This window comes from Mus pahari, chromosome 10 (assembly GCF_900095145.1).
Source record: "Mus pahari chromosome 10, PAHARI_EIJ_v1.1, whole genome shotgun sequence".
Taxonomy (NCBI): domain Eukaryota; kingdom Metazoa; phylum Chordata; class Mammalia; order Rodentia; family Muridae; genus Mus; species Mus pahari.
The window spans coordinates 31,974,420-32,000,576 of NC_034599.1; the positions used below are offsets into that span (position 1 = coordinate 31,974,420).

The 26,157-nt window shown below is 49.2% G+C and overlaps 1 protein-coding gene across 3 annotated transcripts; it reads right to left on the reverse strand.

Moving 5' to 3' along the window:
- Nucleotides 1–89: 89 nt before the first annotated feature.
- Robo3 (roundabout guidance receptor 3) lies at nt 90–17,332 on the reverse strand. Of its 3 annotated transcripts, none has more exons than XM_021207194.2 (28): nt 16,934–17,332; nt 13,429–13,755; nt 12,991–13,148; nt 11,925–12,045; nt 11,690–11,828; nt 11,314–11,441; nt 10,954–11,078; nt 9,047–9,218; nt 8,564–8,769; nt 8,258–8,339; nt 7,808–7,973; nt 7,127–7,293; nt 6,475–6,596; nt 6,059–6,284; nt 5,749–5,870; nt 5,355–5,526; nt 4,843–5,028; nt 4,121–4,144; nt 4,000–4,042; nt 3,672–3,811; nt 3,128–3,322; nt 2,850–2,988; nt 2,495–2,707; nt 1,959–2,110; nt 1,723–1,833; nt 1,368–1,529; nt 726–967; nt 90–438 (listed from the first exon to the last, which is right to left on the reverse strand). In XM_021207194.2, the coding sequence occupies exons 1-28, from the start codon at nt 17,091–17,093 to the stop codon at nt 427–429; spliced, it is 4,212 nt and encodes a 1,403-aa protein (XP_021062853.1). In that variant the 5' UTR covers nt 17,094–17,332; the 3' UTR covers nt 90–426. The 3 variants fall into 3 exon arrangements, with proteins under 3 accessions (XP_021062853.1, XP_029399426.1, XP_029399425.1); XM_029543566.1 differs by having other exon boundaries at nt 123–438; nt 6,475–6,599; nt 7,808–7,970; XM_029543565.1 differs by having other exon boundaries at nt 123–438; nt 6,475–6,599.
- Between the last annotated feature and the right edge of the window lie 8,825 nt (nt 17,333–26,157).

Consider the following 26,157-nt stretch of genomic DNA (forward strand, 5'->3'; position numbering starts at 1 on the left):
ACAGTGGTTTCAGTTCCTCTGTGACAGTCCAGGCCAGTATCACTTGTCTGTTCTTATCTTGTGATTTTAACAGAAATTCAAGAACATGCAGAAGCTACCAGTGTGTATTGAGACTACAGACCTTCATAGCCTGCTCTACTTACAACACTGCACAAAACAAGCAGGGGCCAGGACTCAGATCGGAGGCTTTTTCCTTTTGTACAAACATGTCTCAGTCAGAAAGAGGTGGAAAGCAAAGAGCTAGTTCTCTGATTCCCAAGACAACTGAAGCTGTTGCAGACAGTGTGCTTCAGGGAGTCACAAGCATCATTGCTGGGAGGAAAGTCTGCCCATCCTTGCTCTTCTTGGCCCACATCTGTTGACCAGGGAAGGGGTTCACATTCTTGCACTGTGGAGCCTTCAATAAGCTCATTGCCTCGTGAAGGGTCATCTTGGTTCCTAAGGAGAAAAGAATGTGTGTAATGCAGGGGTGGGGATCTGCTATTTTGTCACAGGCCATGCATAGGAAGGAATCATCCCTTTTTTCTAATCTACTCCTCCTATAGCATACTCAGACTGTGTCATTACGCCCTCAGCCCTTGTCATTCCTTCTCAAGGATTTCTCCCTTACAACCCTCCCTGGGCCCTCTCCTTGTGATCTCTGGAGCCCTTTACTGCTTCTCTGTTTCCCTTTGGCCTGTCCTCCCAGCCCTTTGCTCTGCTTCTTTATGTCATTTGATTCCCACCTCTCGGCGATTCCGTCCTGGCCTCTGGCTCTGGCTCTGGCTCTGGCTCTGGCTCTGGCTTCGGCTCCGGCTCCGGCTGCGTCCAGGGCCCCGAGAGCCCCGAGAACCTCGAGAGCTGTTGGAACCCCTAGAAGAATTGCTACCAGCGGTAGAGCAGGTGCTGGTGCCCTGGCCATGGCTCAGGAAGCTTGGTCTGCCGTATGGAAGCCAGGCCTCTTCCGCAGAACAACCCAGAAGTGCAGCTGGGCCCACGGGAGGAAGCAGACTGTCACCACTTGTCCACTGGCACCCTGTATATTCTCCCAGCTCTGGGTAATAACTGAGGGGTGGGCACCGGCAGGTTGAAGGCCTAACACATAACCTTGACATGACATGGGTTCAGAAACATTTGGGATGCTCCTTAGCACAGAGATATTAGGGAAGGGAGGACAGGACAGAGCACCCAGACCCTACTTTTTCCTCATCCTTGGCTTCAGTCCTGGGGGGGAAATCTTGGGGACTCTGAGGACTTTTACTTAGAGGGAATGAAAGAGACAAGAGACAATTTCAATGTTGACCAGATGCATGAATCCAACGGAAGCTGGGGACTATTGGGACTTCTGCAAGCCTCCAGTCCCCTCCCTCTGCCCTGGCTCTCCTTACCATCTGGGTGGGGCCCACGCTGGGCCCCTAGAGGCACTGCCTGCGCCACTCTCCTCTCCCCACTGCGCTCTCGCTCTAGGGAAGACATGCTGCCTGCTGCCCGAAGACCCGAGGGCCAGCTTGTCTCTTCCTCTGGTGGTGGCAAGGGTGGTGGGGGCAAGTCTGAGAAGAAAACTCATTTTCAGCCATGTCCCCTGCTTCTCCAGACACTAATACTCCTCATTCCCCCCCATCCCTGACACTGGGAGGCAAATGCGTAACCCAAGGTTTGGTGTCACCTGCTCCATTCTTCTTAGTTTCCTGCCCATTCTCTCTACTAACTGTCACCAGCTCCCAGGCCTAGGGCTCTTCTCACCCCCGGGACTGTGCTCCCTTCTATAGGGAAGAGCCTTGGGTTTCTTCCGGATTCGAGCACGGTGTCCATGGAGTGGGGGAGTCATCTCTCCAGTTACCTGGCGGGTTCTCCCTTTAGTATTCAGAGACAGAGAGGGGTATGGGGAGGCAATGGAGAGGTATTGAGAAAGGAGGTTGAAGATAAAGCTTTGAAGGGAGAGAGTGAGGTGGAAGCAAGCTGAATGTCGTCAGACTCACCTGGTGCACTGCTGGCTGTGCTAGGGACAGGACTGGGGCTAGCATGATAGGAGACTATGGGGCCAGCACCCAGGCCAACAGGCCTTCCATCATGGCTACTCAGAGCGGGCTGGGATACGCTGAGAGGAGAACTTGGCCCGAGGGGCACTCTCCTGCAATGACATAAGGCCTCACCATGTGTCCACTCCACAGAAGCAAGAGCTTCCTCTGCGTCAGGCACTGTGCTGCACCCTCAGCCTAATACTTAGATAAGCAAGACATGATTTGTCCCCCACAAGGCCTCAAACCAGGGAAGCATGAGGACATCCATGTTTGTATGCAATGCCTTGGAAGTTTGCAGAGCCACTCCAAAGATAGAGAGAGAGCCTGAAAGATGAGTGAGAGCTCTGCTGGACGCCATCTTCCTCCCCACAGCATGCTGTCATCTGAACACAGCCATGAGAATTCTGAACCCTCTTCCCCTATATATCTATCCACCCACCGAACAAATGTATACAGAAAGCCTATAATATTCAGGGTATTCAATACCTCCTTACCTGGGCATCTGATGGAGATGTGGGATGTCAGTAGGGGGTTGGGGAGGATCAGGAGGTGAGGGGGTAAGAGTGGCTGTGGACTGCTGTCCATAAGAAGAAGTAGGGGAGGGTGTGTCCCTTGGGGCTGGAGCCACCATGCACGCACCACTGGAGCTTGACCCAACCAAGTGGCTTTTCTCAGGCACTGGTGGGCACCACTCTTCTAGATCTGAACTGAGGTGGGGAAGGAAGATGAGAAGCGCAGGAATGAGTAGCTTCACGTTTTCCTCTGGAAGCATCTCTGCCCACTCCCTGCTCAAGGAAGTCTCTGGCTTCTCTAAACGTGAGGGGTATGTGCCACTGACAGCATCCCTACCTGCCCTTCAGCTCCTCCTCAGGCCCCTCTGGACAGCTCAGCTCACAGGAAGGGGGAGGCGGTGGCAGGGCTTCTGGCCAGCTCAAAGATGGCATTTGTACAGGCTTTCCCAGAAGCTTCCCCTGGCCTCCCCTGGCTCCTGAGGAGAGGAGATGGGGGCACGCCAGGAGCATGCAGAAAAGAGCCAGGGATGAGTCAGTGTGTCAGAAGGAAGTCACAGGCCAGGTGCCAGAGGATGGAGGATATTGTGGATGGGACTAAAATGAGGGGGGTCATACCACTGTCCCCCTCGCTCCATTCCGGAGGAGCATACTGGCTCCAGGTGCTTGGGTCCCCAGAAGAATGTTGAGGGAACCCTCCGTGGAAGGTCTGCAGCTCTTCCCCTACTGGGTCAATGGTGCTGTAGACAGGACCCTCACCAGAGGCATTAGCACCACGTGCAGTCTGAGCCAAGTACAGGGAGATTCCTGCCTCTGAGGAGGAGAAAGAGGGAGGCCCAGGGGAGGAGGCAGACACACAAACATAGGGGACAGAGGAAGATGGAAGGCAGAAGGAGATTCCATAGGATCAACTTCCTCCCCCTCCCCAAATCTGACATGTCAAGCCAAGGCAAAGGCTAAGGTCTGATAGCTGTGCTTTAGCTCAAGCCCAAGGTCCATCCCCCAGTCCTCCAAGCTCTAACCAAACTCAGGAAGGCCAGGATTCCTCAGATCCCTTCAGTGTGCCTCAGGAAGCTGACAGAGTGAGAAGTGAGGGCGGCAGAGGGCTAAGTCTTGGGGGATGGGGTAGGTGTACCCCCTTAAGGGAGTTAGAGTTCCTCACCATTGTAGTATCTATCATCTGGATCAGGATTGCTGGGGCAGCAGCTCCCCCGGGGCTCCTGAGCTGAGGGACTCCGAGGTGGGTGGGGCCAGGAGTCTGCCAGCCATGGGTAGGCAGCAGGGCCAAGGCCCATGGGTGGCCTGAGGGGAGCAGGTGAATATTGGGAATGGGGAGCCAAACGAGGCCGGTGAAGGGTCACAGGACAGAAACGATGGTCAGGGGCAGGGACTGGGAGAGGCTGAACATGGAGAGGTGGTAGTCAGGCCTGGAGTGGAAGGGACACTCTCTCTGTAGAAGCAATTATTGTTAGAAAGGTCCCAAGGATTACCTGGAACTGGATCCAGAAAGGCCCTCTGAGTGTGGAAAGGACACTGAGGGAGATAAAGGGGAAAGTGGTAAGAGAAGAGCTGGTATTGGGGTTCTGAACCCCACAGAGTAGAGATGCTTACCTGCCGGTGTGTAGGCAAAGGAGGCTTCCGAAAAGGAACCCGGAAGAAAAAGAAGAAGGAAAATGAGGTGGGTTTGTCTACTCCTCAATCCTCATTCCAGATCTACTCATGTTTATACTAATTTCTTGAAATGAGACTCAAGTTTGTCTCTGTCTCTAACTCTTTGTCTCTCTGTCTGTTTTCAGTCTCTGTCCTCCCCCCTCCCTGCTTTGAGACAAGATTTCATGTAGCCCAGACTGGCCTTGAACTCACTATAAGTCAAGGATGGCTTTGAACTCCTGATCCTCCTGTTTCCCTTCTGGCTTCATTTTCTCCTTTTTTTTTTTTTTTTTCCCTAAAGCTTTACCAAGTGATTCCTACATGCAACCAAACTTCAGAGATTACTTTTATTAAGGAATAGATCTTTGAGCCGACCAGTCTAGACATCAAGGGGTCATACAGGCCCTCTGACTTGAAAGGTACTTTCCTATTTACTGAGGTTGAGTTGCAAAACCCGTGTCCCAGTGTTAAATCTAACCCCTCTGCCCAATCTGGGTACTTCCCCCTCTAGAACCGCCCTCTCACTTCCAAGCTTGCTCTCCACTTTTAGCGCCGCGCCCCATCCGAATGGGCAGTGCGCTCCTTGGACCCACCTAAGGCCCCGCCCACCCACTCAGTTGAGGCCCCGCCTCCCCGAGGCCCCTCCCACGTAGGATCTTAGTGCCTAGAGGCGTGGCTCTCACCGGTATAGTGACTGAGCTCTTTGCGCTGCTTCTGGCGCCGGTAGAGGGCGGCGCAGAGCCCTAGTAGCAGCGCCCCGCAGGCTGCGCTGCTGCCAGCCAGGAAAGCAGGCTTCCGCAGCACCCTAGCCAGCCGTTCCGCCAGCCCCTCGCTGACCTCAGGCCCAGGCTCCGCCGCCGGAGGGAATGCTGTGGGGGTCAGAAAGATGAAAGGAGACGAACCCGAAATCCAGGGGCTTGAACGGCGTCATTCCTGATCCGTAAGCCCAACTACCCCACTATTCCCCCAGGTTATTTTTTACTTTAAAATTTGTATTGCCTAACTTCATTCTATTTATTTATTTGAGACAAGATCTCACTGTATCCTTGGCTAGCCTGGTAATCTCTGTGTAGACCAGGCTGGCCTCGAATTCAGTCAACCGCCTCTGCCTCCCGAGTGAAGGAGTTAAAGCTCTGCCACTCTTGGCTCCCCAAGTTCTCTAGTTCTGCTCTCCCATGCCCATCACCGGACTCACGCAGCTGCACTAACAGTGGGGCACTGGCCACGCCCACACCAGCACTGGTAGCTGCTGCCACCAAAGTTCGATAGAGCAGGCCCGGTAGCAGTCCGCGGAACGTCACAGAGCGTGCCCAGCCTGCTGCAGATCGATTGAGGTGGAATCGGCTTTCATTACCCAGACACCAGATCTAGGGAGATCCCGGATACAAGTGTGGTCAGGAACTGGATTTAGATTCCAAGGAGAAACTTGAGGTTGCGGCTAGGGGAAACTGGAAACAATGCTTTGAACCCTTTCCCTCTCTCTCAGACTCTTCCAGACCCAAAGATTACCTCCACCCTCCGCCATAACTTTTGGCCCTCTGTCTCACCTCCCCCAACCCACTCACCCAATCCTCAGGCCAACACTGTACCTGGTATTCAGTGATGACCCCATTTTGCTGGGAGGGAAATGGAGGCTCCCAGGATACAGTGACACTGCTATTGTGATCACCCCCCAAGGCCACAGCCACTCCCTGAGGGGGGCCACTGGGGGCTAGCCCAGGGTGGAGCATGGTAAGAAGAAGGAAGGACACAGATGGTCATTGCAAGCTGCCCCAAGCTTCATCCTCCCAGCTTACATGACAGAACATCCTCCCTTCTTCCTACATTGCTGTTCAAATCTCCCTCCTCTCCCTCCTCTCCCTCCTCTCCAGTCTATATCACTCTGCGTCACATCCTTACCCTCCTCAGGAATGCTCCTGGTCACAAAAGGGCTTTCAGCCCCTAGCCCCTCCTGGCCTTCAACTTGCACCTTGATCTGGATTTGGACCCCTGGGGGCAGTCCTCTTAGCACAGTACTTTGCTCGTGTGGACTCTGTAGGTCTAGCACTGTCCAACTTCCCTGGTCAAGGCCTGCAATCCTCCAAGACACACGGAATCCCTGCACCAGCTGGACTGGACCATCCACCTATAGGAAATAGAAAAAGAGTGTGTTCGAGTCCCAGAGGAGGCTGCAGCCACACAGGACCTCCAAGCCCAAACCCTATTCTGCTCCTTCCTTCTCTAGCCTCTCACCCATGACTCCCCCTCACTCCTCAGATGCCCTCATGGCTCCCATCGCCATGCCATCTCTAACCGCATCCCTATGCCACACTCACAGTCCAGGAAACCTGCAGAGTTCTGGGCCCAAGGACGATGGGCTCCTGCATTCGCACGGCCACTTCCGCTAGTCCTCGCTGGCCTTTCCACGGGTCCTCCGCTGGCCTAGAGAGGCTGCTGTCTGCTGAGCAAAGAACCCAGTCAGCAGGGGCCACCAAAGGCAAAACGTTTGTACTAAGGCTATGTTTATGTTCTGTCTCTGCCAGGCTCACAGACCGTAATGCATTGCTGCGTAGCGCAGCTACGTTAGGGGAATCTTTTACAGAGGTAACCCAGAGGAGCGGCTAGTGTGAATTTTCTTTTTCCTTCTGCAGTCATTAAAGGCCTCAAATCATTGTCCCCTATCTGCGCTTGATTCCCCCAAGTCCCTTTTAGTCTTAACAGTCTGTACTGCATGAGGTTAAGAGGGTCAATGGTAAGGTGTTACTGAGATGAATGACTATCACACGCCCTCACTTTCCCTTCCTCCCTTTCTTGGGCCTTCCATGCGAGAGAAACATGACTTCCTGCTGTAGTCTGGGCCATCATTATAGACCTGGCATATCAAAAGAAAATCCGGTGAACTGCCACCATTCTGTGGTTTGGATGGGGTGGGGGCTACTCTCTGCTGTCACTCATTCATACTCAGGCCCATAAGACCTCTGGCCTTACCCTGGGTTTGAACAGGCTCAGAGACAGGACTGGGTTCACTGAGGCCCCAGGCTCCAACGGCTCTCACTAGGAATAAGTAGATGGTGTTGGGCTGCAGGCCACTGATGGTGTAAGTTTCCAGTTGCACCCCATCGGCCACTGTCCGCCATGTGCTGCCAGCTGCTTGGCTAAGGAAAAAGATGACAGGACTGTCCAACCCAGGAATACCCAACCTGTCTACTCAGTCTCATCCATTCCCTAGAGAATCTTACCTTGGGAGAGGGGGCCTAGAGAATCATTATCCCAAAATAGCAAAGGTCCTAAAGACAGAGGACCCTCCCCCCTTTAACTCTTCACCTTTGTCTCCATGGGCCTGGAGAGGTGGTTCAGTAGGTAAAGGCCTGCTGAGGACTTTAAAGTCCTGCAAGCATGAGAACCTGAGTTCACATCCCATGCACCCACATAAACCCCAGGTGTGGTGGCATGCGTCTGTAATCTTAGCATTTGTTGGGGGAGGAGGGTAGAGACAGGCAGATCCTCAGAGCTGACTAGTCAGCCTGTCTAACCAATCAGTGAGACCCAGGTTCAAAGCAAGACTTGTACAGACCATGTGGGAGGCCACTTGATACTATGCTGTGGTCTCTATGTGCACATATACACCTACACATGCAAGCACACAGACGCAGACCATCATCTCCATACCTGAAGGCCTCTATCACATAGGAGGTAGCCATGGCCCCAGACTGTGGATTGGGCTTCCAGGTCAAGGTAATGCTGTTTGAGGTTACTTCTGTGACTACTGGCTGAGAGGGAGGCCCTGGAGGGTTACTGGGTTCTGTTGCTGGACCTGGTGATGCTCCCCAATCTTCTGCAGTGATAGATTATTGTTAGATAGAGAGACTGGCGAAGGAAGTGAGACCTGCCTCCTTCCTAGAAAAGCTGTGAAGCTCCAAGAGTGGCAATGGTTATGAGGTAGCGTAGTATAGTATCTCAGACTCACATCTACCTCCTGAGTGCACCAGTTCATCCTCATCCCCACCAACATAGCGTTTGGAAGATAAAAATTAACCCTGAGGCTTGGAAGATATTGGCTGTTCTTAAAACAAACCTGGAGAAAGCTACTGCAAAGACTAGACTGATGGATAAACTTACCTCGCTTCCTAAGCCAGCTATTCCATGTGGCCTCCCCTATGGAACTCTTGGCCACACAGCTGTAGAAACCCATGTCCATCTCCTGTAGGAGAAGGTAGAGTGCTGGCCCACTGGGAATGGAGCAAAGTAGGGTGAAGGGGTGGAGAGGCAGGTAACAGAAGGATGAGGAGGATGCTGGATACTTTAGGAAGTCTGAGAGAGCAGAGAGGTAGAAATGGATTAGATGCCTAGTTGGTACTTACTAGAGTTGGAATGTGGACCAGATAGCTATTTTCCAGTTACAAGGATTCCAGGGATGACACTCACCTGTACGCTGGCAATGTGTAGAGTGCCATTGTCCATTAAGTTGAACTGTGAGTCATCCCCCTGCAGCCACCTCTCATCCTTCTTCCACTGGACGTTGGGCTGGGGGTTTCCGATCACTCTGCATGGCAGCCACACAGAAGAGCCAAGTACCAGGCTCTGATTGGCTGGTCCCTGGAGAATGATGGGAGGTAGCCCATCTATGGAGGCTGAGAGAGGGAGAACTTGGGTCAGGAAACCTTTGTCCTTTTGCCTTATTTGTTTCATCATCCCATTCCTCCCTCCTTGTCAACCAAGAAGACTTTGACAACCATTGCTAGTCTCTGCCTGGGGCTATTTTGCTGCCAGTTTCCAAACATCAAGAATGTCCCTCAGAAAAATGCCATTTCCCTTTTAGACACGTTGAACAGCATCCAAGGGAAAAAGACCTCTTTAAACAATGTCTTTGAAGATCCTGGGTCCAACCCACTCTCCGTGAACACATACCTCCTTTTATCTCTAACAGGGCCTTTGCTAGGATGCTACCAGCCACACTGACGGCCTGGCATACATAGTAGCCACCATCCCCGATCTTTACTTCAGTGATGTTGAGCTGGCCTCTTGGAGAGACTAAGAGGCGTCCCATGGGCTGGAGTGACTGACTAGGGAAAAGCAGGACCTAGGATGGAGCAAGGAAACAAGATGGGGAATGGGCAGGATGAAGAGAACCCTACACCCGCTGAGAGAAACTCTAAGATTTTAGTTTGCACTCTGCCTCCAACCATTGACATGACCCAGTTGGCCAAATTAGTTAGGCCAACTGACAAAAAGGACAGACATTTATTCGAAGCTCTTGGGGTCCATGCCCCAGTTCTGTGACTTTATTGGTTGAGAAACTCTAAGAAACTAAGCTCTGAGATAAGACAGGAGGATCACAAGTTAAGAGACCAGCCTTAGCTCAGAAGATGAACCACCTGGGGTCTGGAGAGATGGCTCAAGAGTTAAGAGCACTGGCTGCTTTTCTAGAGGCCCTGGTTCAGTTCCCAGCATCCACTTAGCAGCTCACAACTGTCTGTAACTCCAGTTCTGGTAGATCTGACACCCTCACACAAACATACATTCAAACAAAATACCAATGAACATAAATAAATCTAAAAAAAAAAAAAAAAAAAAAAAAAAAAAAAAAAAAAAAAAAGAACCAACTAACCAGCAACAACTAAAATGAGACCTCTGGGCAAGTATATCTTTCTTTATGAGCCCCAATTTCTCCAAACTTGGCTCTAAAAGCTTAGGGGTCAAACTCAGTATGAAGGAATCATGTGCATGCTTTATAAAGCACTGTGATTAATGTTAAATATTTTCTGGCTTAGCATTTTACTTTAGAAAGAGATGTGGGAAAGAAGGAAAACAGGTTTGGGTCTCTGGACAACAGGCCAGCTAAGGCCCTGACTGACCACCTCTTACTCCCTCCTACCAACACCATTTTCATCCCCATGGGGACCTAATGAAAATATAACAGGCACGGGGGCTGGACAAATGGCTCAGTGGTTAAGTGCACTGACTGCTCTTCCGGAGGTCCTGAGTTCAAATCCCAGCAACCACATGGTGGCTCACAACCATCTGTAATGAGATCTGGTGCCCTCTTTTGGTGTGTCTGAAGACAGCTACTGTGTACTTATAATAAATAAATAAATAAATAAATAAATAAATAAATCACACACACACACACACACACACACACACACACATATATATATATATATATATATATATATATGTGTGTGTGTGTGTGTGTCACAAGAACTGGAGACATTGGGAAATTGTGACCATGGGTTTGGGACAAAAATCTTGTAGTTTCCCTAAAGTGTGGAGATAACCCGATTTACTGTAGTGACCCTGTAGCTCAGCGCCCACTCTTTCTGTAGAGAAAATCACTTAGGTTGTAACTTCCATTCTTTTGGGTAGTGTGGTGTGGATTTGTTCACTAGGTGGAAAGGAGATGACTGTGAGTACCTCTGGTGGATTGAGTGATCAATAGAACAAGTCATCTACCCTAAGAAACTTTAATTCCTTCAATACTTGGTTTCCAGGTCCAGAAGCCAAGGTCCAGATAGTTTGGGGGAAGAAAAACTTAGCTAGATTTCTACTTTCAAGACAGCACTGGTCAACACATAAAGATGCTCTCAGAACTTGCCACTCCGAATTGCTCTGCACCACCTAACAACTTGCTGCATTATCATTGAATTGTCCAAGTGCCCAAATGCTCCGGGCCTTTTTATCTTCATCGTTTTATTTGCCAGTCTCAACCTGCAAGAGTTTCTGGGACAGGAAACTGAGAGAGAAGTTTACAAAAAGTGGAGGGAGAGAAAGATCCAGAAGGAAAACCGGTCAGAGCTTCGGAATGAGGTACCTACTTGACTCCCTTCCTTCTGCCAGAAGATGGCTGGTGGAGGGTTTCCTTTGGTCTCACATTGGAATGACACATTTCCTCCAGGAGCTACTGTCTGGTCCTGGGGCTTAGTCACAAATTGTGGTGGAACTGGGAAGGGGAGAGACAGAAAAAGGAGCCAGATTCAATGGTAGGGAAGCCCAAAGCTGGATTAATAGAGCAGGTGTCCATCTCTTGCTCAGATCTCTTTGGTCTTATCATTTCTCTCTCCAGAAGTATCTCAGGTGATCTACCCATACCTCCTGTTCTATCCTCCCTCCCCCATTCTCCTCCAACACCATCCCTTCATATCACCCCTGCAAGCTGACCCAGGAAGAGCCCTCACCGTGAACACTGAGGGAGCCAGATGCCTCTACACGGCCCACACTGTTCTCTGCCACACAGGTGTACGTCCCCTCGTCTTCAGAGCTCACTTGTTCGATCCAAAGGCTGTGGTCACTCCGAATCTCATACCTGCTCCACTCCCCACACCAAGCTGGGTTGGCCACAGCTACAAACCCCGTCTCTCGCCCCCAGAACAAACACCAGGGTCAAGATAGGCAAGGTGTAGTTCAAATAGTACAGAAGAAGATGGCACCCACTATATGAAGTAAGTTTAGCCAGGGACCACTAGTTCTGGGAAATAAATTTCTCTATGCCATAGCCAGGTAGGGCCTGGGGTTCCTGGATCCCTCTGTTGTCAAAAGGAAGGGGCCTCTCACCTGCCAGTGGGCAGCTCCCCGTCATCCTTGCGCCAGCGTAGATTGGGCTGGGGATCTCCCTGCACCTCACACAGGAAATTCACAGGGGCATCAGCCAGGACAACCTGGTTTATTGGTCTACGCAGAAATGAGGGACGCTCTACAGAGTAGGAGCCATTGAACTGTCAGGGGTTCTGCACAGCTACTTGCTCACTGGGCTGCACACTCCCATAACTCCAAAATGCCCAGCGCCTACCCAGTACCACAAGTTCAGCTGCCCCACTCTCTCGTTCTCCAGCCATGTTGGAGGCTACACACATATACATGCCAGCGTCACTCTTGAACGTGTGTGACATCATCAGCTTTCCTCCACGGATCTGGAGAATAACAATGGTAACATTGGTCCTTTACAGCCATCAAAATGTTTGTGAGCGTGTGTGCTTGTACATATGTGTATAAATTTTACTTGGTTCCTTATAGTAAGCTAATGAAGAACAGTAGTGAAGTTGATTTATGTGTCAGATATGGGGGCTTTGGAGCATCATGGTGTTCTCTCTTGACTTTTTTTTAGGGGAGGGGTGCCCTAGGACTTATTTTGTAGACCAGACTGGCTTGAAATTCAAGGATCTGCCTGCCTCTGCCACCCAAGTGCTGGGATTATAGGTATGCAGCTACATACCCAGCACTTTCCACTTAAAAAAAAAAAAAAAAAACCTTAGTTCTTTACTTAGTAGCTTAATCTCAGATCGTCTTCTGTACATTACCAAGACATTATTCATAAGTCTCAAGACCCTTAAGACTAGTGGTTCTCAACATTCCTGATGTTGCAACCCCTTAATGCATACAGTTTCTTTTTTGTTTCTTTCTTTCTTTTTTTTTTTAAAAGATTTATTTATTATTATACATAAGTACACTGTAGCTGTCTTCAGACGCACCAGAAGAGGGCATCAGATCTCATTATGGGTGGTTGTGAGCCACCATGTGGTTGCTGGGATTTGAACTCAGGACCTTCAGAAGACCAGTCAGTGCTCTTACCCACTGAGCCATCTCACCAGCCCGCATACAGTTTCTTATGTTGTGGTGACCCCCAACCATAATGTTTTTGTTGCTACTTTATAACTGTAATTTTGTGACTGTTATGAATTGTAATGTAAATATTTGATATGCAGAGTATTTGATATGCAGCCCCCAAAGGGGTTACAGCCCAGAGGCTGAGAAGCACTGTCTTAGACTCAAGACTTCCTCCTTTGAGGCATGTCCTAGACTTATTGCCTACATGTATGTGAATGTGTACACACACACACACACACACACACACTCACTGTGATCCTTCCCTCCTCTTCCTTAAGCTTTGTATTGCCCTTCTTCCAGGTCACCAAAGGCTCTGGGTGACCCTTAGGGGGTACACATTCCATTACTGCTGGCTCCCCCACCGCTACCACCACGTTCCCAGGCGATTGCCGGAAATCATCACGGAGGACTGAGAATAGAGAAGGGGCCATGGGGAGAAAGGTCAGAAAAATAAACAAGGTAGAATGATGTTAACAAGAGCTGAGTGTCAGAGAGGGGGTCACAACTGACCCGGTTTCCTGAAATACCAAGTCAAATCTACTTCCTCCCCCATGGTCAAGGTTCAGTGTTAGAGACCAAAGGTCTCTGTCCCAAAAAAGTCGTTCACTGGGCTGACCCCACTCCACCCCGCCCCCAGGCCAACATTCTGTGTCCCAGGTTCTAGAAGCATCAACTGACAACTCTCTCACCAGCTACTTCCAGAGAGGCGTTTCTGCTAGCCGCTGCTCCCAGGTAGTTGCGAGCCACACAGGTGTAGACACCCTCGTCAGGCCGAGAGCGACGCCCGTGCACAATGCGGGGAAAGAAGAGGGCGCCGCTGGGCAGCAGCAGACGGTGAGCACGCGGATCCTCCCGTGCAGTCGCCACGCGCGCCCCATTTTTGTACCACTCGATGTTGGGTCGAGGCCGGCCTTCAGCACGACAGGGCAGAGTAGCCGGCTCGCCCCTGGAAACCAGCAGATCTGGCGGCTGCTCCACGATGCGTGGCATGGCATCCTCTGGTCCAACTCTTGACCCTGGAGAAGAAGGTAACTCCAAGTACCCAGCAACTGGGGGAAGACCAAGGTTTGCTCTGAAGTGTAAGAGAACCCTCTGCCTCGCTCATCTCCCATGCTTCCTTTGCTAGAGAGCCATCTGCATAGCCCCACCTGTCCTCCAGCTCTGTAGGCTCTGGTAATGTCTTAGCCTGGAATGGAAACGCCCTCAGATAGGCAGATCTATAGAGGGATGAGGGCACAAACTCCTAGGAAGGGCTTTCTGGGTCTCCTTGAGATCCAGGCCTCATTTCTTGACTAGTGAGTGATGGCTGAGCATGCTTTGGTGAGAAACCTGTACCCTAGCAAGTTGATCTGCATTCACACACACTGGATCGCATATAATTCTTGTTCAGTGAGCAACCAACCATGCATATCGTACTGTAGCAGATACTAGATTATTCACCTCTGATGATCTCTGCTCCCACAGATGAAATGGACAAAATGAATTGTCCTGGATCCTTCGTTTAAGAAAAGGTGTTAAGGGCTAGGGCTAAGACTAGAAAGATTCTACCGGGCGTGGTGGCACACGCCTTTAATCCCAGCACTTGGGAGGCAGAGGCAGGCGGATTTCTGAGTTCGAGGCCAACCTGGTCTACAAAGTGAGTTCCAGGACAGTCAGGACTATACAGAGAAACCCTGTCTCAAAAAACCAAAAACAACAATAACAACAACAACAACAGACTAGAAAGATTCTTAATTTGAATGTTATGAAGTCCCAGGTAATCACGGGTTTTCCCCCTCTATTTCCAGGGATCCTGTGACGTCACAGAAATTAAACATGGTGGAAGTGGAAATTTGAGTGGCACTGCTTTTCCTGTAAGGTACAGTTTTAAAAATCAAGAAATTCCCTTCCTTCTTAGCTCTCTTGAAACCATTTCTCTGTACATTCTGCCCCTATCTTTCTCTTGTCCTACAGACCTCCATCCTGAAGTTGGTTTATCTCCTACCTCAGGTTTGGGATCCAGGTGTCATCTTCACCCACAAATGTTCCCATGCCCCATTGTATCCTCATTCTTGCCTATGCAGGATAGTTAAATACTGAGCTGTCAGTCAGACCTATTCGCTTCAGCCAGTAGGCGGCGCTGAAGCCTTGCACAATCTGGTGTCCTTAAATAACCAGGGACTCCTGGGCGCATCTGTTCTGCGGCTCTCTCTCGCCCCCACCCCGCCTACCCTGTTCCAATATCCTCAGAGACCTCTTGGTTCTAAGCCTAGTGGGGGGATTAGGTTTCGCTTCTTGCCCTTCCTTTTAAGAGTTCTGGTATAGAGAATGCTGGGGCGTGGCGGGTGCAGGCTCCACCCTCGTAGAGTTGATTTGATTGCTCGAAGTAAAATCAGTTTCTCTCCCACATATGGAAGAGAATAAATTTCTCAGTCTTTTCCCTTCCAGATGGAAGGAATCTCTGCTGCTCACGCATCTCTTTCCTCCGTTCCATCCCAATCCTGATTTGGAAAAACTCCACCGAGAGAGGCCCCTGGAGTGGCTAGAGCCCTGGCTTTGCCTTTGAAATGCTGAGTTAGAATCTCAGATTTGACACTTCCCAGAGTTAGTAAGTTGGACATCTTATTTAACTGCAGCCCGTTGGTGGCCCATGCCTGTAAGCCCCACTGCTCTGGGTGTGGAGGCATTTGGATCAGGAGCTCAGAGGCTTCTACGTTACATAGCTAGTCTAGGTCTCAAAAACCAAAAAGGTTCAAGTCTCTACATTTCACTTCTTTATCTGCAATGCGAAAGTTCAAAACCCCCCAAAAGAAGCAAAGCACATCAGTGGCTATGGCAGTTTACCATTACAAATATCCTTTCTTCCCCAGAACTTTAATATGGCTCCTACAGTCTCTACCTGAATGAGACTCTAGGCTCTAGTATTTCTAAACCCATCCCATCTCCACTTCAAAAACCTCTCATATGTGATGAAAATACACTTAAGTTCCCTGCTGCCAAGATATTGCTCTATGCTGCTTTTGTGACCACTGCTGTATTCTTTACTCTCCACAGCTGTGTTATTTTTTTTCCCCTAGTGGCAGTGTGTAGCAACCAGCAACCATCTTCCTTCCCTGGGTCTTCAAGCTTAAATGAAAAGATAGATGTCTGGTATAAAGCTCTAGGTGAGTCAAATATCCGAGAAAATAACGGTTTGGTCTCTTGGGACTCCTCAAAGGTGACAAGACTGGAGAACCCCAGTCCTCTTCAAACTCCTTCCACACAACACCCTTCTGGTCCACCCTTTCCCTCTAATTCCTGCAGACACCGCCGAGGGCTCTCTTTTCCCTGGAATTTCTTCCCCGTCATTCCTGGTCTCCAGAGATGCTTTGACAGCAGCCTAATGAATAGCTAATGGTCATGCAAATAGGGCTCTGGGGCTCCTCCCTTGCACCTGAGTACGAGAGAGAGAGAGAGAGAGAGAGAGAGAGAGAGAGAGAGAGAGAGAGAGAGAGAGAGAATCCCCCATCTTTTAGAGCCCCGCAAAGGTGGACCATGGCCAGAGTCTGGGCTCTAGCCTAAGTGGGACAGAGGCTTCCCAGAGGGAGAGTTCCCGACTTAGCCAGCAGGGAGCGCGATCGGGCCTCTCTCCAGAATGCCTGCAGCGCTCAGGGGGGCAGCGCTGTCTCAAGTTATTTATTAATCACTGTAATTAGCGGTAACGACCTCGCCACCTCTCTGCCAGGCTGGGTCAGCTGTGAGTCTCACTGGGGATACAAACTTAGTTTTCTTGAGAAGATCGCTGACTTTGACCCTCCGCATAAAAATAACTACAAAGTTGGGGACTTTCCCACCCTTGCTCTGAGTGATGTTTTTGAAAACTTTAGGTCCTGGAAGTGACATCTACTACTTGGGTGAGTCACCTAATGCCCAGTTTAGCATTTGCCAACTGGCGACAGCGTGCCCTCTTCTGACCTTCCTTCTTAGCTTGGAATTTGCCCGTTAAGGTTCTCCCACCTGGGGTGGGTGTGGTAGAAGAGGTGAGGAGAAAGGGACTCAGCAGCCCTCCACCACAGCAAATACACCAACTCAGATACTCCTTTGGGACCCCACTTCCCAGGAGGGCCCTGACAGGCGCTCCTGGGTCCTGGAAGGGAAGGAGGCCTTCGGTCTTCCCTTCCAAGCAACCCTCTCATCCCGATCCCCAAATCTAAAGTCCCCATCGAACAGTCTCACCATTGAGAGAGGGGTCTCCAGGAGGAAGCAGACTTGGGTTGAGGGCTGCCAGCGAGGAGTTGAAGCCGAAGAGTAGCTCGCTGGAGTTGGAGATGTCCCCGGCCAGGGAGTCCGCGAACAAGTTCATCTGTAGGAGTGTTTTAAGCAGGTAGCGCAGCATAGCGTAGCCCGCCTGGGTCTTGGGCAGGGGCCTCGGAGCCCAGCCCCTGGGTCTGGGACCCGCGGGCCGGGAGCCGTAAGCCCCTCCACAGCCTTTGCGCGCTGCAGCAGCCACGATGCCGCTGTCCTGCAGGCGTGCCTGGGTACCGGCCGTGCCTCTGCACGGGCTGTCCTCCTTCTCTGGTTCTTCTCTCCACCCCCCCAGTGCCAGAGTCCCCAGGGAGCTGGGCGGGCGGAAAGCAGGTGCCACTCGGATCACGCCGTAATTAAGGGCTTAATCCGCCTCCCTCCATACCCCCACCTCCACCAGAATGGCCACTAGCAGGGCCGCGCGCAAGTTAGAGTCTCCGCCCCACACTCCTTTCATCAAATGTTGCTCTGAACCTGGCGGGAGAGTTTTCCTCTCTCTCGGAGCACCCAAGACGCGGATTGAGCCTCTGTCAGACTCTGCCCTTCTTTCTAAAATTTTAGCAGGAATTATTTCCTTTCTTGGACGTCGGGGAAACTGAGGCATTGGGAGAGCAGACGCTGTTGAGCTCTCAATGTCCCAGCTTCCAGTGCCTTTCAAATTCTGGGTCCTGGTACGTGAGCTCAAGATGCTAGGATACTTGGGAGTGGGGGTGGAGGGGAAGAAGAGAATTCCACAGCTGGATCACCTCCCGCACCACGTGCGCATCTGAGTCCACCTAATCCTGTGGTTTTCCACTAGGAACCCACAGGGATATAGCGATCCAATTTGACCTGGAGTCCTGCTCCAGATGTTCCGCCGCCCGGTCGGGAAATCCTGCCGGGTGCTCAGAACTGAGTAAAATTGGAGGAGACTCCGAAAATCCAGGCAGCACACACCTATTAGCATAGTGCACACTCCACTCTGACATGTTTTAGGAAGTTGTTTGACAGTTTTGAAGAGACTAAAAGTCTAGAACAAAGGAAGCAACGTGCCACAGACCGGGTGAATGCCAAATTGTGTGAAATTGCTGGAACCAGATTGCTGGTTATCCTCCGGGGTGGGGAGAGGTGGGGTGGGGTGTGCAACAGGAATCCCAAAGCCCCAGTTCTGTCTCGAACAGGGGTTATTTTAGCCTTGGAGATGTTGCAGCCAACCATCTTTGCTTTTGCCCCTCTCCTGCACATACTTTTTCTAGACTGGAAATGATGTTGAATGTGAAGCAAGAGATCGTGCCTTTTCCATCTTGTAGGTTCTGCGGACAAGTAAGTGATGGGGTTTGGATTGCTCTTAGGCTATGTGATGGTAATCGTGCAGTGGCTGCTTCTGATCCTTAAGGGGACACCTGCACAGGAAGACAGCTCAGAGCCCTATAGGTTACTCAATTCCAGGGTGGAAGGTGAAGCTGTGGCAGATTCCAAACCGAAAGCAGGTCAAGAGTAGCGGAACATGGCTCCACCAGCCAATTTGTCCTTACAATCCAGTCTCCTGCCCAAGGAACTCAGATTCTGGGGCCTTTAGTGCTTCGAAGTCCTCTGTCCAGGACCAGAAAGCTCAAGGTGGGATGAACTAAATGGTGAACAGTCCCACAGGACTTAGAGCCCTGGGAGCTGATATGCCAGTGTCATCTGTGGGTGCTGAACTGGGTCCTGGTGCATCCACCAAAGACAAAATCTGGGCAAGCTTGAAAATGGGGTAGGTTAGGGCACTAAAGAGATAGAAGTTTTTTATATCAGACCCTTGTCCAGGGGCTTGCTGTAGTGCTAGACCACATTCAGCCGGAGAGGTAAGAGGTGTGTGTACTGAATTTGCCAATCAGAAGACATCACCATTTGAGACCAATCCCTTCAAGGTTAAGGATGAAGAGGGACTAGTTCATCTGGTCTGATCCTCAGAATCCTAAAGACCATTTGCTTGGTCTTCTGCTGGCCGGTCTTGTGGGTTCCATCACATTAGAAGCCCAAGCAAGGCAGAAACTTAACTTCATGGACCTGCTTTGGAGCTGGGAAGACGAAACCTCCTTAACCATGCAGATTTTGCCCTACGCTAATCCCTTGATTTGCTCTCGGCCGGCCTCTGGGCAAACACACCCCCGCCTGGTGTCTAGGGGCTTGTCACCCTGTTAGCGGATTTGTTTCTGGAGACCGCACAGTTAATTGGCCCTTTATGTGGGGATCAGGGCTTATTTACTCTGGGTTCCCTAAGCGGAGGCGGTAGCGCAGCCCATGGGTACCGCTTCCTCCTAATCCCTGTCATCTGGGTTTGGATGCTGAACAAACAGAGGAAAGCCATCTTTCTAGGACTCTTGGCCCCTATCTGGTCCATCTTGTGAATCTCACCTCTCTCTCTCTCTCTCTCTCTCTCTCTCTCTCTCTCTCCTTCTCTCCTTCCCTCACTCTTATTTTTTAAACTAACTTCTAAAAAAAAAAACTCCCTATTTTCCTGATTGTCTTTCCCCACTCTTTCCTTTGCTGTGTTTGTTGTATCTCTAGAATATTATTTCTTCTCAGAAAACCAGCCAGATCTAAAGACAAAAGAGGGCTAAGGACTCAAGGGAGATGGCTAGGAGATTAAGTTATGCCATCTATATCACATATAGTTACTTCCATCTCCTTTCTCCACTTCCCCATCCACCAGAGTCCCCAGAGATTCTCCACTGGCAGAGGTGGAACCCAGAGTGAGAAGAGATGACCCAATGGAGCAATTCTTCAGTCTTCCCCCATTTTCTCTGGCTCATTACTCGGGTCCCAGGGCAGGCAGGAAACAAGTCCTTGACGTCTTTAAGTATAGCTGCTCTGTGAGCTGCTTCCAAAGGCAGTTGTGCAAAGAATGACTCCTGCTTACCTCCTCACACCAGACTGCAACCAAGATCACAACTCTGGCTTTTATCTTTTGCTTAGCTGGGATCGGCAGCAATACTCACTGCTCCATTTTCTAATCTGTAGTGCACTGCCTAGGTATTGCCCTTGGTGGGGTTCACTTGTGCCTTTGACTTATAAGCTTCCATCTTGGGCTGAAGGAAGAGCCAGAGCTCAATTTCAAGCATCTCCATTTTCTCCCGGATGTTTGTTTTGTTTTGTGCATCTTGTTGTTTGTTGGTTGAGACGGGGGTCTCATGTAGCCCTGAGTGGTCTCATATACAAAGATAATCGTGAACTCCTGTTTCACATCCCAAGTTCTGGGATTATAGGCATGTGCCGTATCCAGCTGAGAACTTCTTTATGTTATCCCAGGAACCGCCTTTTGCCAATAGTATGTAGAGTTGAGCTTTAGAAAGAGCTGGGGAGGGCTGGAGAGATGGCTCAGTGGTTAAGAGCACCGACTGTTCTTCCGAAGGTCCTGAGTTGAAATCCCAGCAACCGCATGGTGGCTCACAACCATCCGTAATGAGATCTGACATCCTCTTCTGGTGCTGTTTGAAGACAGCTACAGTGTACTTAGATATAATAATAAATAAATCTAAAAAAAAGAGAGAGAGAGAGCTGGGGAGAGAAAAGGAGGTTTTAAGGGGGAGTTGGTAAAGAAGGAAATTGACAAGGGGCATGGGGGGATGGGAGGGGTTGTGTGTGCATCCTGATAGAGTTCTGTTCTCAAAGGGAAAGAAGTGTGTATTTACAGGTGGAGCTGCAGAAGAGAGCACGGGGCACGGGCTGACGAGGTAGATGTCTTTCTCAGGGGGGGGTTTCATTTTGGAGACTGCACTAAGCAAGAAAGTGATTGTGTCATACAGGAATCTGCCATGAATGGTGTTTGGGGAATCAAGTGACTCTAAAGGGACTCCTCACCTGTCAGAGATAGAGGGGGACCTGAATTGGATAAGAGAATAGTACCCCAGGCTAACATTTGTTGGCCTGGTGCCAGCACAAAGGCCAGAGAATGTGGTTGGGAATTTTCAGTGACCGAACTGGGGGCCATATGGGGAGGCTTCTTGGTGGTCTGACACCCATATGCCAGCTGGTAGTGGATGGAGCTGCTGGCATGTGATTGCCCCAGAGGGTAGTCTGAAGACAGCCCCTGCAATCTCACACTGATTATTGCCTCTTCCTCTTCACACACACACACACACACACACACACACACACACACACACACAGAGAGAGAGAGAGAGAGAGAGAGAGAGAGAGAGAGAGAGAGAGAGAGAGAGCTCTGTTTATATCTCCCTAGAGCTTACTGCCTCCCACCATCCTCCCTGCCTGGATCTCTTCCCAGGGCATGGATTCCCATTGAACATATGTGTGGGTGTATGTGTTTGTTTGTGTGGGAGGGTGAAGGGACACACGGACCTAACATCTGCCCCACCCCCACTGAGCTATGCCAAGAATAACCCAACAGGGTTGCTAACTTCAGAATGATGATTCCTGGGCTAGAGAGGTGACAGGAGGGGGGAATCAGAGAGCAAAGAGCAGCACCCAGCTGGCAGGCAGACAGCAGGAGCTTCCCCTGGCAGGAGCCAAGGTTCCCTGGCTGAGACCCTGTAGCTGCTGAGATAATAAGTCAGGTCCCTCTGCCCAAGAGTATCCCTTTCCCTACAGGGTTCCAATGGAAAGCCCTGCAGGGGCACACTTTGCCATACACCCTACCAAGCCCGGAAATCTGGAGGCACCTGGGTGGAAGTGTACACATCTCCTTGCAGATATAACAAAGGCTGAGAAAAGTGGGGCTGTTTTCTCCACATTGTTAGCCCTTCTTTTGATGTTTTAGAAAAGCATCTAAGCACATATATTATTATCCTTTGGGAACCTGAACACCATTATATTTTGCTGAACAGTGCACAGCTGTACCATGCGCTTACAATCAGTCTCCTACTCAGTCATATTTAGTTTATTTCTGGATTTTGTTTTGCAGACTGTACTGCAAATAAGCTTCGGATGCATACACTTATGTCTTTGCATATTAGTGTATCTGCAGGATACATTTTTATTATTCCGTAATTTTTTTTTTGTTTTGGATTTTGGTATTGTTGATTGGGGTAGACAGTGTTTGTTTGTTTGTTTGTTTGTTTGTTTTCAAGTCAGGGTCTCACTATGTAACCCTGTTTGGCCAGAAACTGCTTTGTAGAACAGGCTGGCTTTGATTGAACTTACAGAGTTTTTCCTGGTTCTGCCTCCCAGATGCTGAGACTGAAGGTACATGTAACTATGCCCAGCTGGTTTGGAGTTTTTGATACAGGCACTTACTATGTAGGCCAGACTAGATTAAAATCTTCCTGCTCAGACTCCAGATGCTGGGATTACAGCAAGCACCACTAGGCCCAACTGTTGGTTTTATGGAAGGTTTTGCTGTGTAGCACAGGTTGATTTCAAACCCTCTTGCTGGAATTAGAAGTCTGTTCTACCACACCTGGTAAGATAAACTCTTTTTTATTTATTGTAATTTATTTATTTATTTATTTATTTATTTTTAGGTTTCTTTGATTCATGTAGCCCAGACTGACCTGGCTATGTGGCCAAGGATAGCCTTGATGAACTCCTGGTTTTTGTTTGTTTGTTTGTTTGTTTGTTTTTTCATTTAACTATTGTTGTTTTAATGTGTATGGATGTCTTACTTGTATGTGTATCTATGCACCATGTGTGTGCGGTACCAGAAGCAGGGGCACCAGATACTGTAGGACTGGACTTACAGATGGCTGTGAGCTGTCATGTGGCTGTTGGAAATTGAACCTTGACCCCTGAAAGAGCAGCTAGTATTCTTAATTGCTGAGCTGTCTCTCTAGCCCCAACTCCTGATCTTGCCTTGGCTTCCCAATCATCATGACTAGCTGCACTTAAACAAAAACTTAATTATTGGTTTATTTTTGTTTATGTGTATGTAAATGTGTGTATACATTTACATGTGTGTGTAGATGGAGTTCCAGGTGGTTCCAGGAGCTGCCTGATATGGATCTGGGGAATTGAACTCCAGTCCTCTGCTAGAACTACATGCTTCTTAACCACTGAACCATCTCTCTATCCCCTTTTAAAAGCCTCCCTTATTTTTTTCTTTTTTTTTTTTTTTTTTAAGATTTNTTTATTTATTATATGTAAGTACACTGTAGCTGTCTTCAGACACTCCAGAAGAGGGCGTCAGATCTTGTTACGGATGGTTNTGAGCCACCATGTGGTTGCTGGGATTTGAACTCTGGACCTTCGGAAGAGCAGTCGGGTGTTCTTACCCACTGAGCCATCTCACCAGCCCCTTTTTTTGGTTTTTTGAGACAGGGTTTCTCTGTGTAGCCCTGGCTGTCCTGGAACTCACTTTGTCAAACAGACTGGCCTCGAACTCAGAAATCTGCCTGCCTCTGCCTCCCGAGTGCTGGGATTAAAGGTGTGCACCACCACCACCGCCTGGGCCTTATCTTCTTAATAAATGCTTTTACTTGTGTTGGAGGATGGGGGAACCACTCAATGGGATGTTTGTGGAGGTTGGATGGCAACCCCTGGGAACCGGTTATTTCCTAACATCATGTAGGTCCCAGTGGGTAAAATTCAGGTTGTCAGGTTTAGTGGCTTTACTCACTGACCCACCTTGCTGTCACCCCTGCTGCACCTTATCTGTGGAGGCCTGTGATAGGGTCCAGTCAGTAAAGCTCTTACCACCAAGCCAGATGACCTGAGTCCAAACTGCAGAACCCTGATGGTAGAACAAGAGAACAAATTCCTTCAAGTTGTCCTCTGACCTCCACATGCATGTGTGACCTCCGTGCATGCATGCATACACTCACACTCTCTCACACACACACAATAAATAAATAATAAACATTAGCTTGTATGTTTATGTGTACGAGTGTTTTGTGTGCACATATGTCTGAGTTACTTTCAGCTGTAGGCTGGCATGTAGGTGCTAGGAACATAAACCAGATCCTCCAGAAAAGCAGCCAGTGGTCTTAATCATTGAGCCAATCTCCAGCCAAAATGCAAAACTTTTTTTTAAGATTTATTTATTTGCCGGGCGTGGAGGCCCATGCCTTTAATCCCAGCACTGGGAGGCAGAGGCAGTCGGATTTCTGAGTTCGAGGCCAGCCTGGTCTACAAAGTGAGTTCCAGGACATCCAGGGCTATACAGTAAGTGTTTCTGCCTACAGAAACACTCTGGTCTGGATTCGCACTGAAGGACGGGAATATCCTAAAAGAGAAAGGGCTGCAAAAGGAAAATGGATGCCCTGTCGATTCACTGATCAGAGCTCTATTTTTATTAATCGGACTTGCTTAAATACAGGAAAGATTCCCAGCCAGCCCTTGAGTCCCTTTGAAGCTGATTGTAAGTGGAGATGAGTATCAGGTAGGCGGGTCCGAGCAATCGTGGGCGGGTCCAAAGATCGTGGGCAGTCCGAGCAATAGTGGGCGGTTGGAGTGATAGTGGGCGATCTGAGGGCGCTGCATTCTGGGAGATCCGGGGAGGTCTTCTCCGTAGCAACTCTGGTATGCCTGTGCACCTGTGAAGGGCTGATGTTTTGAGGGAGAGTTATTAGTGGAGGTGGGAGACCCCAACAATACAGAGAAACCCTGTCTCGAAAAACCAAAACAAAAAAGATTTATTTTATGCAAGTACACTGTAGCTCTCTTCAGACATACCAGAAGAGGGCATTGGATCCCATTGCAGATGGTTATGAGCTACCATGTGGTTGCTAGGAATTGAACTCAGGACGTCTGGAAGAACAGTCAGTGCTCCTAACAGCTAAGCCATCTATCCAGCCCCAATGCAAAACACTTTTAAGGATTAAAATATTATCCTTAGGCAAGTTTGTGGTGAGCAAATGCTTGTGATCCCATTACTTGGGATGTGGAGACAAGAAGATCTGGAGTTCAAGGCCTCCCAGTGAGTTTTGAGGCCAGTATGAGCTATATGAGACCATGCCTTAAATAAACAGTTACTTTAATTAAGCAAACTGCCTAAAGTCTCATAGCAGCATACAACCTTCTTTCTTTTGTAATAACCTGCATTGAATAAGCTGGCCTTGACTTTGAACTCCTCCTGCTCTTCAGCCTATAGAGTGCTGGAGCTGCATAGTCATCATGGTCCACCATACCTACTGAGCTTAATCTGCTTTCTTTCTTTTTCATTTTGAGATTAATAATATAAACACAACATTTACCCCTTCCCTTTTCTCTGTCCAAACCTTCCCATATATTCCTCCCTGTTCTTTATCAAATTTATGGTCTTTTCTTTCACTAATTACTGTTGCATATGTACATATGTCTGTATATATAATATGTGTTTCCAATATGTACATATGTGTGTATGTATAATACGTGTTTTCAGGGATGACTGTTTGGCACTGGATAACTTCTTGGTATGCTTGTCCCTGAGAAGACTATTTCTTCCACTCTCAGCTTCCCTCAGTTGCCCCTCATGGTTCTTTGTGAAAGGTCTAAAGGCCCCATGAACTTTCTCCCATTCACATTAGCATGCCTATTTTTATTATTATTATTATTATTATTCAGCTCTTTCGTTATGTGATTCTATCTATAAACCAGGAAGGAAGTCCTTACCATTGACTGTCAGCACTTTTGCTTGGACTTCCCAGCCTCGGGAGTTGTGAAGACAGTTCAAATGGACCAAGACAAGTAAAATAAAGACCAAGATGGGCCTGAATCTAATCATGGGAATGCCACTGTTGACCTTGTTAAGAGGAGATAGGAAACCAAGTATGTCTAGAGCAGAATCAAGAATAAACAGAAAGAAATTCGGTGGGGGTTGGGTGGTAGGATGAGATAGTTGAAAAATAAGATAAAGAAAATTTTTGTCTTCCGTTGAGAGAAACACTCATGTTGATATAGTCACTAAGATTGCCATTGAAAGGGAAAACTTGTGACACAGAGAGAGGAGAGTTTCAGGAGCAGTGTCCCCAAGCAGGAAAGGAAAAGTCTAATGGGAAGGTAATGAGAACACTTGGTTAGGACTTAGACTTGAGATGGCTCAAAAGATGCAAACCCTGGGACCCACATAAGGACAGAAGCACAGAACTGACTCTATCAAGTTGTCTTCTGACCTGCACCCCAACAAGACAAAGAAGAGCATGTAGGGGCACAGTGGAGGGAGGTGGTAAGGTGTGGAGTATTGGCAGCCCACAGCGGTCCCTGCTTTTCTGATTGTTTCCTGTTCTCCATGAGATAGAAAGCAACATTATCAGGTGAGAGTG

Coding starts and splice junctions, on each gene's coding strand:
- Robo3 (XM_029543565.1), bottom strand. CDS start 17,093: ATGCTGCGCTACCTGCTTAAAACACTCCTACAGATGAACTTGTTCGCG. Junction 2,989..3,127: donor ATGGAGCGAGGGGGACAGTG/GTATGACCCCCC, acceptor TCCTCTCCTCAG/GAGCCAGGGGAGGCCAGGGG. Junction 2,111..2,494: donor CATCTCCATCAGATGCCCAG/GTAAGGAGGTAT, acceptor ATGTCATTGCAG/GAGAGTGCCCCTCGGGCCAA.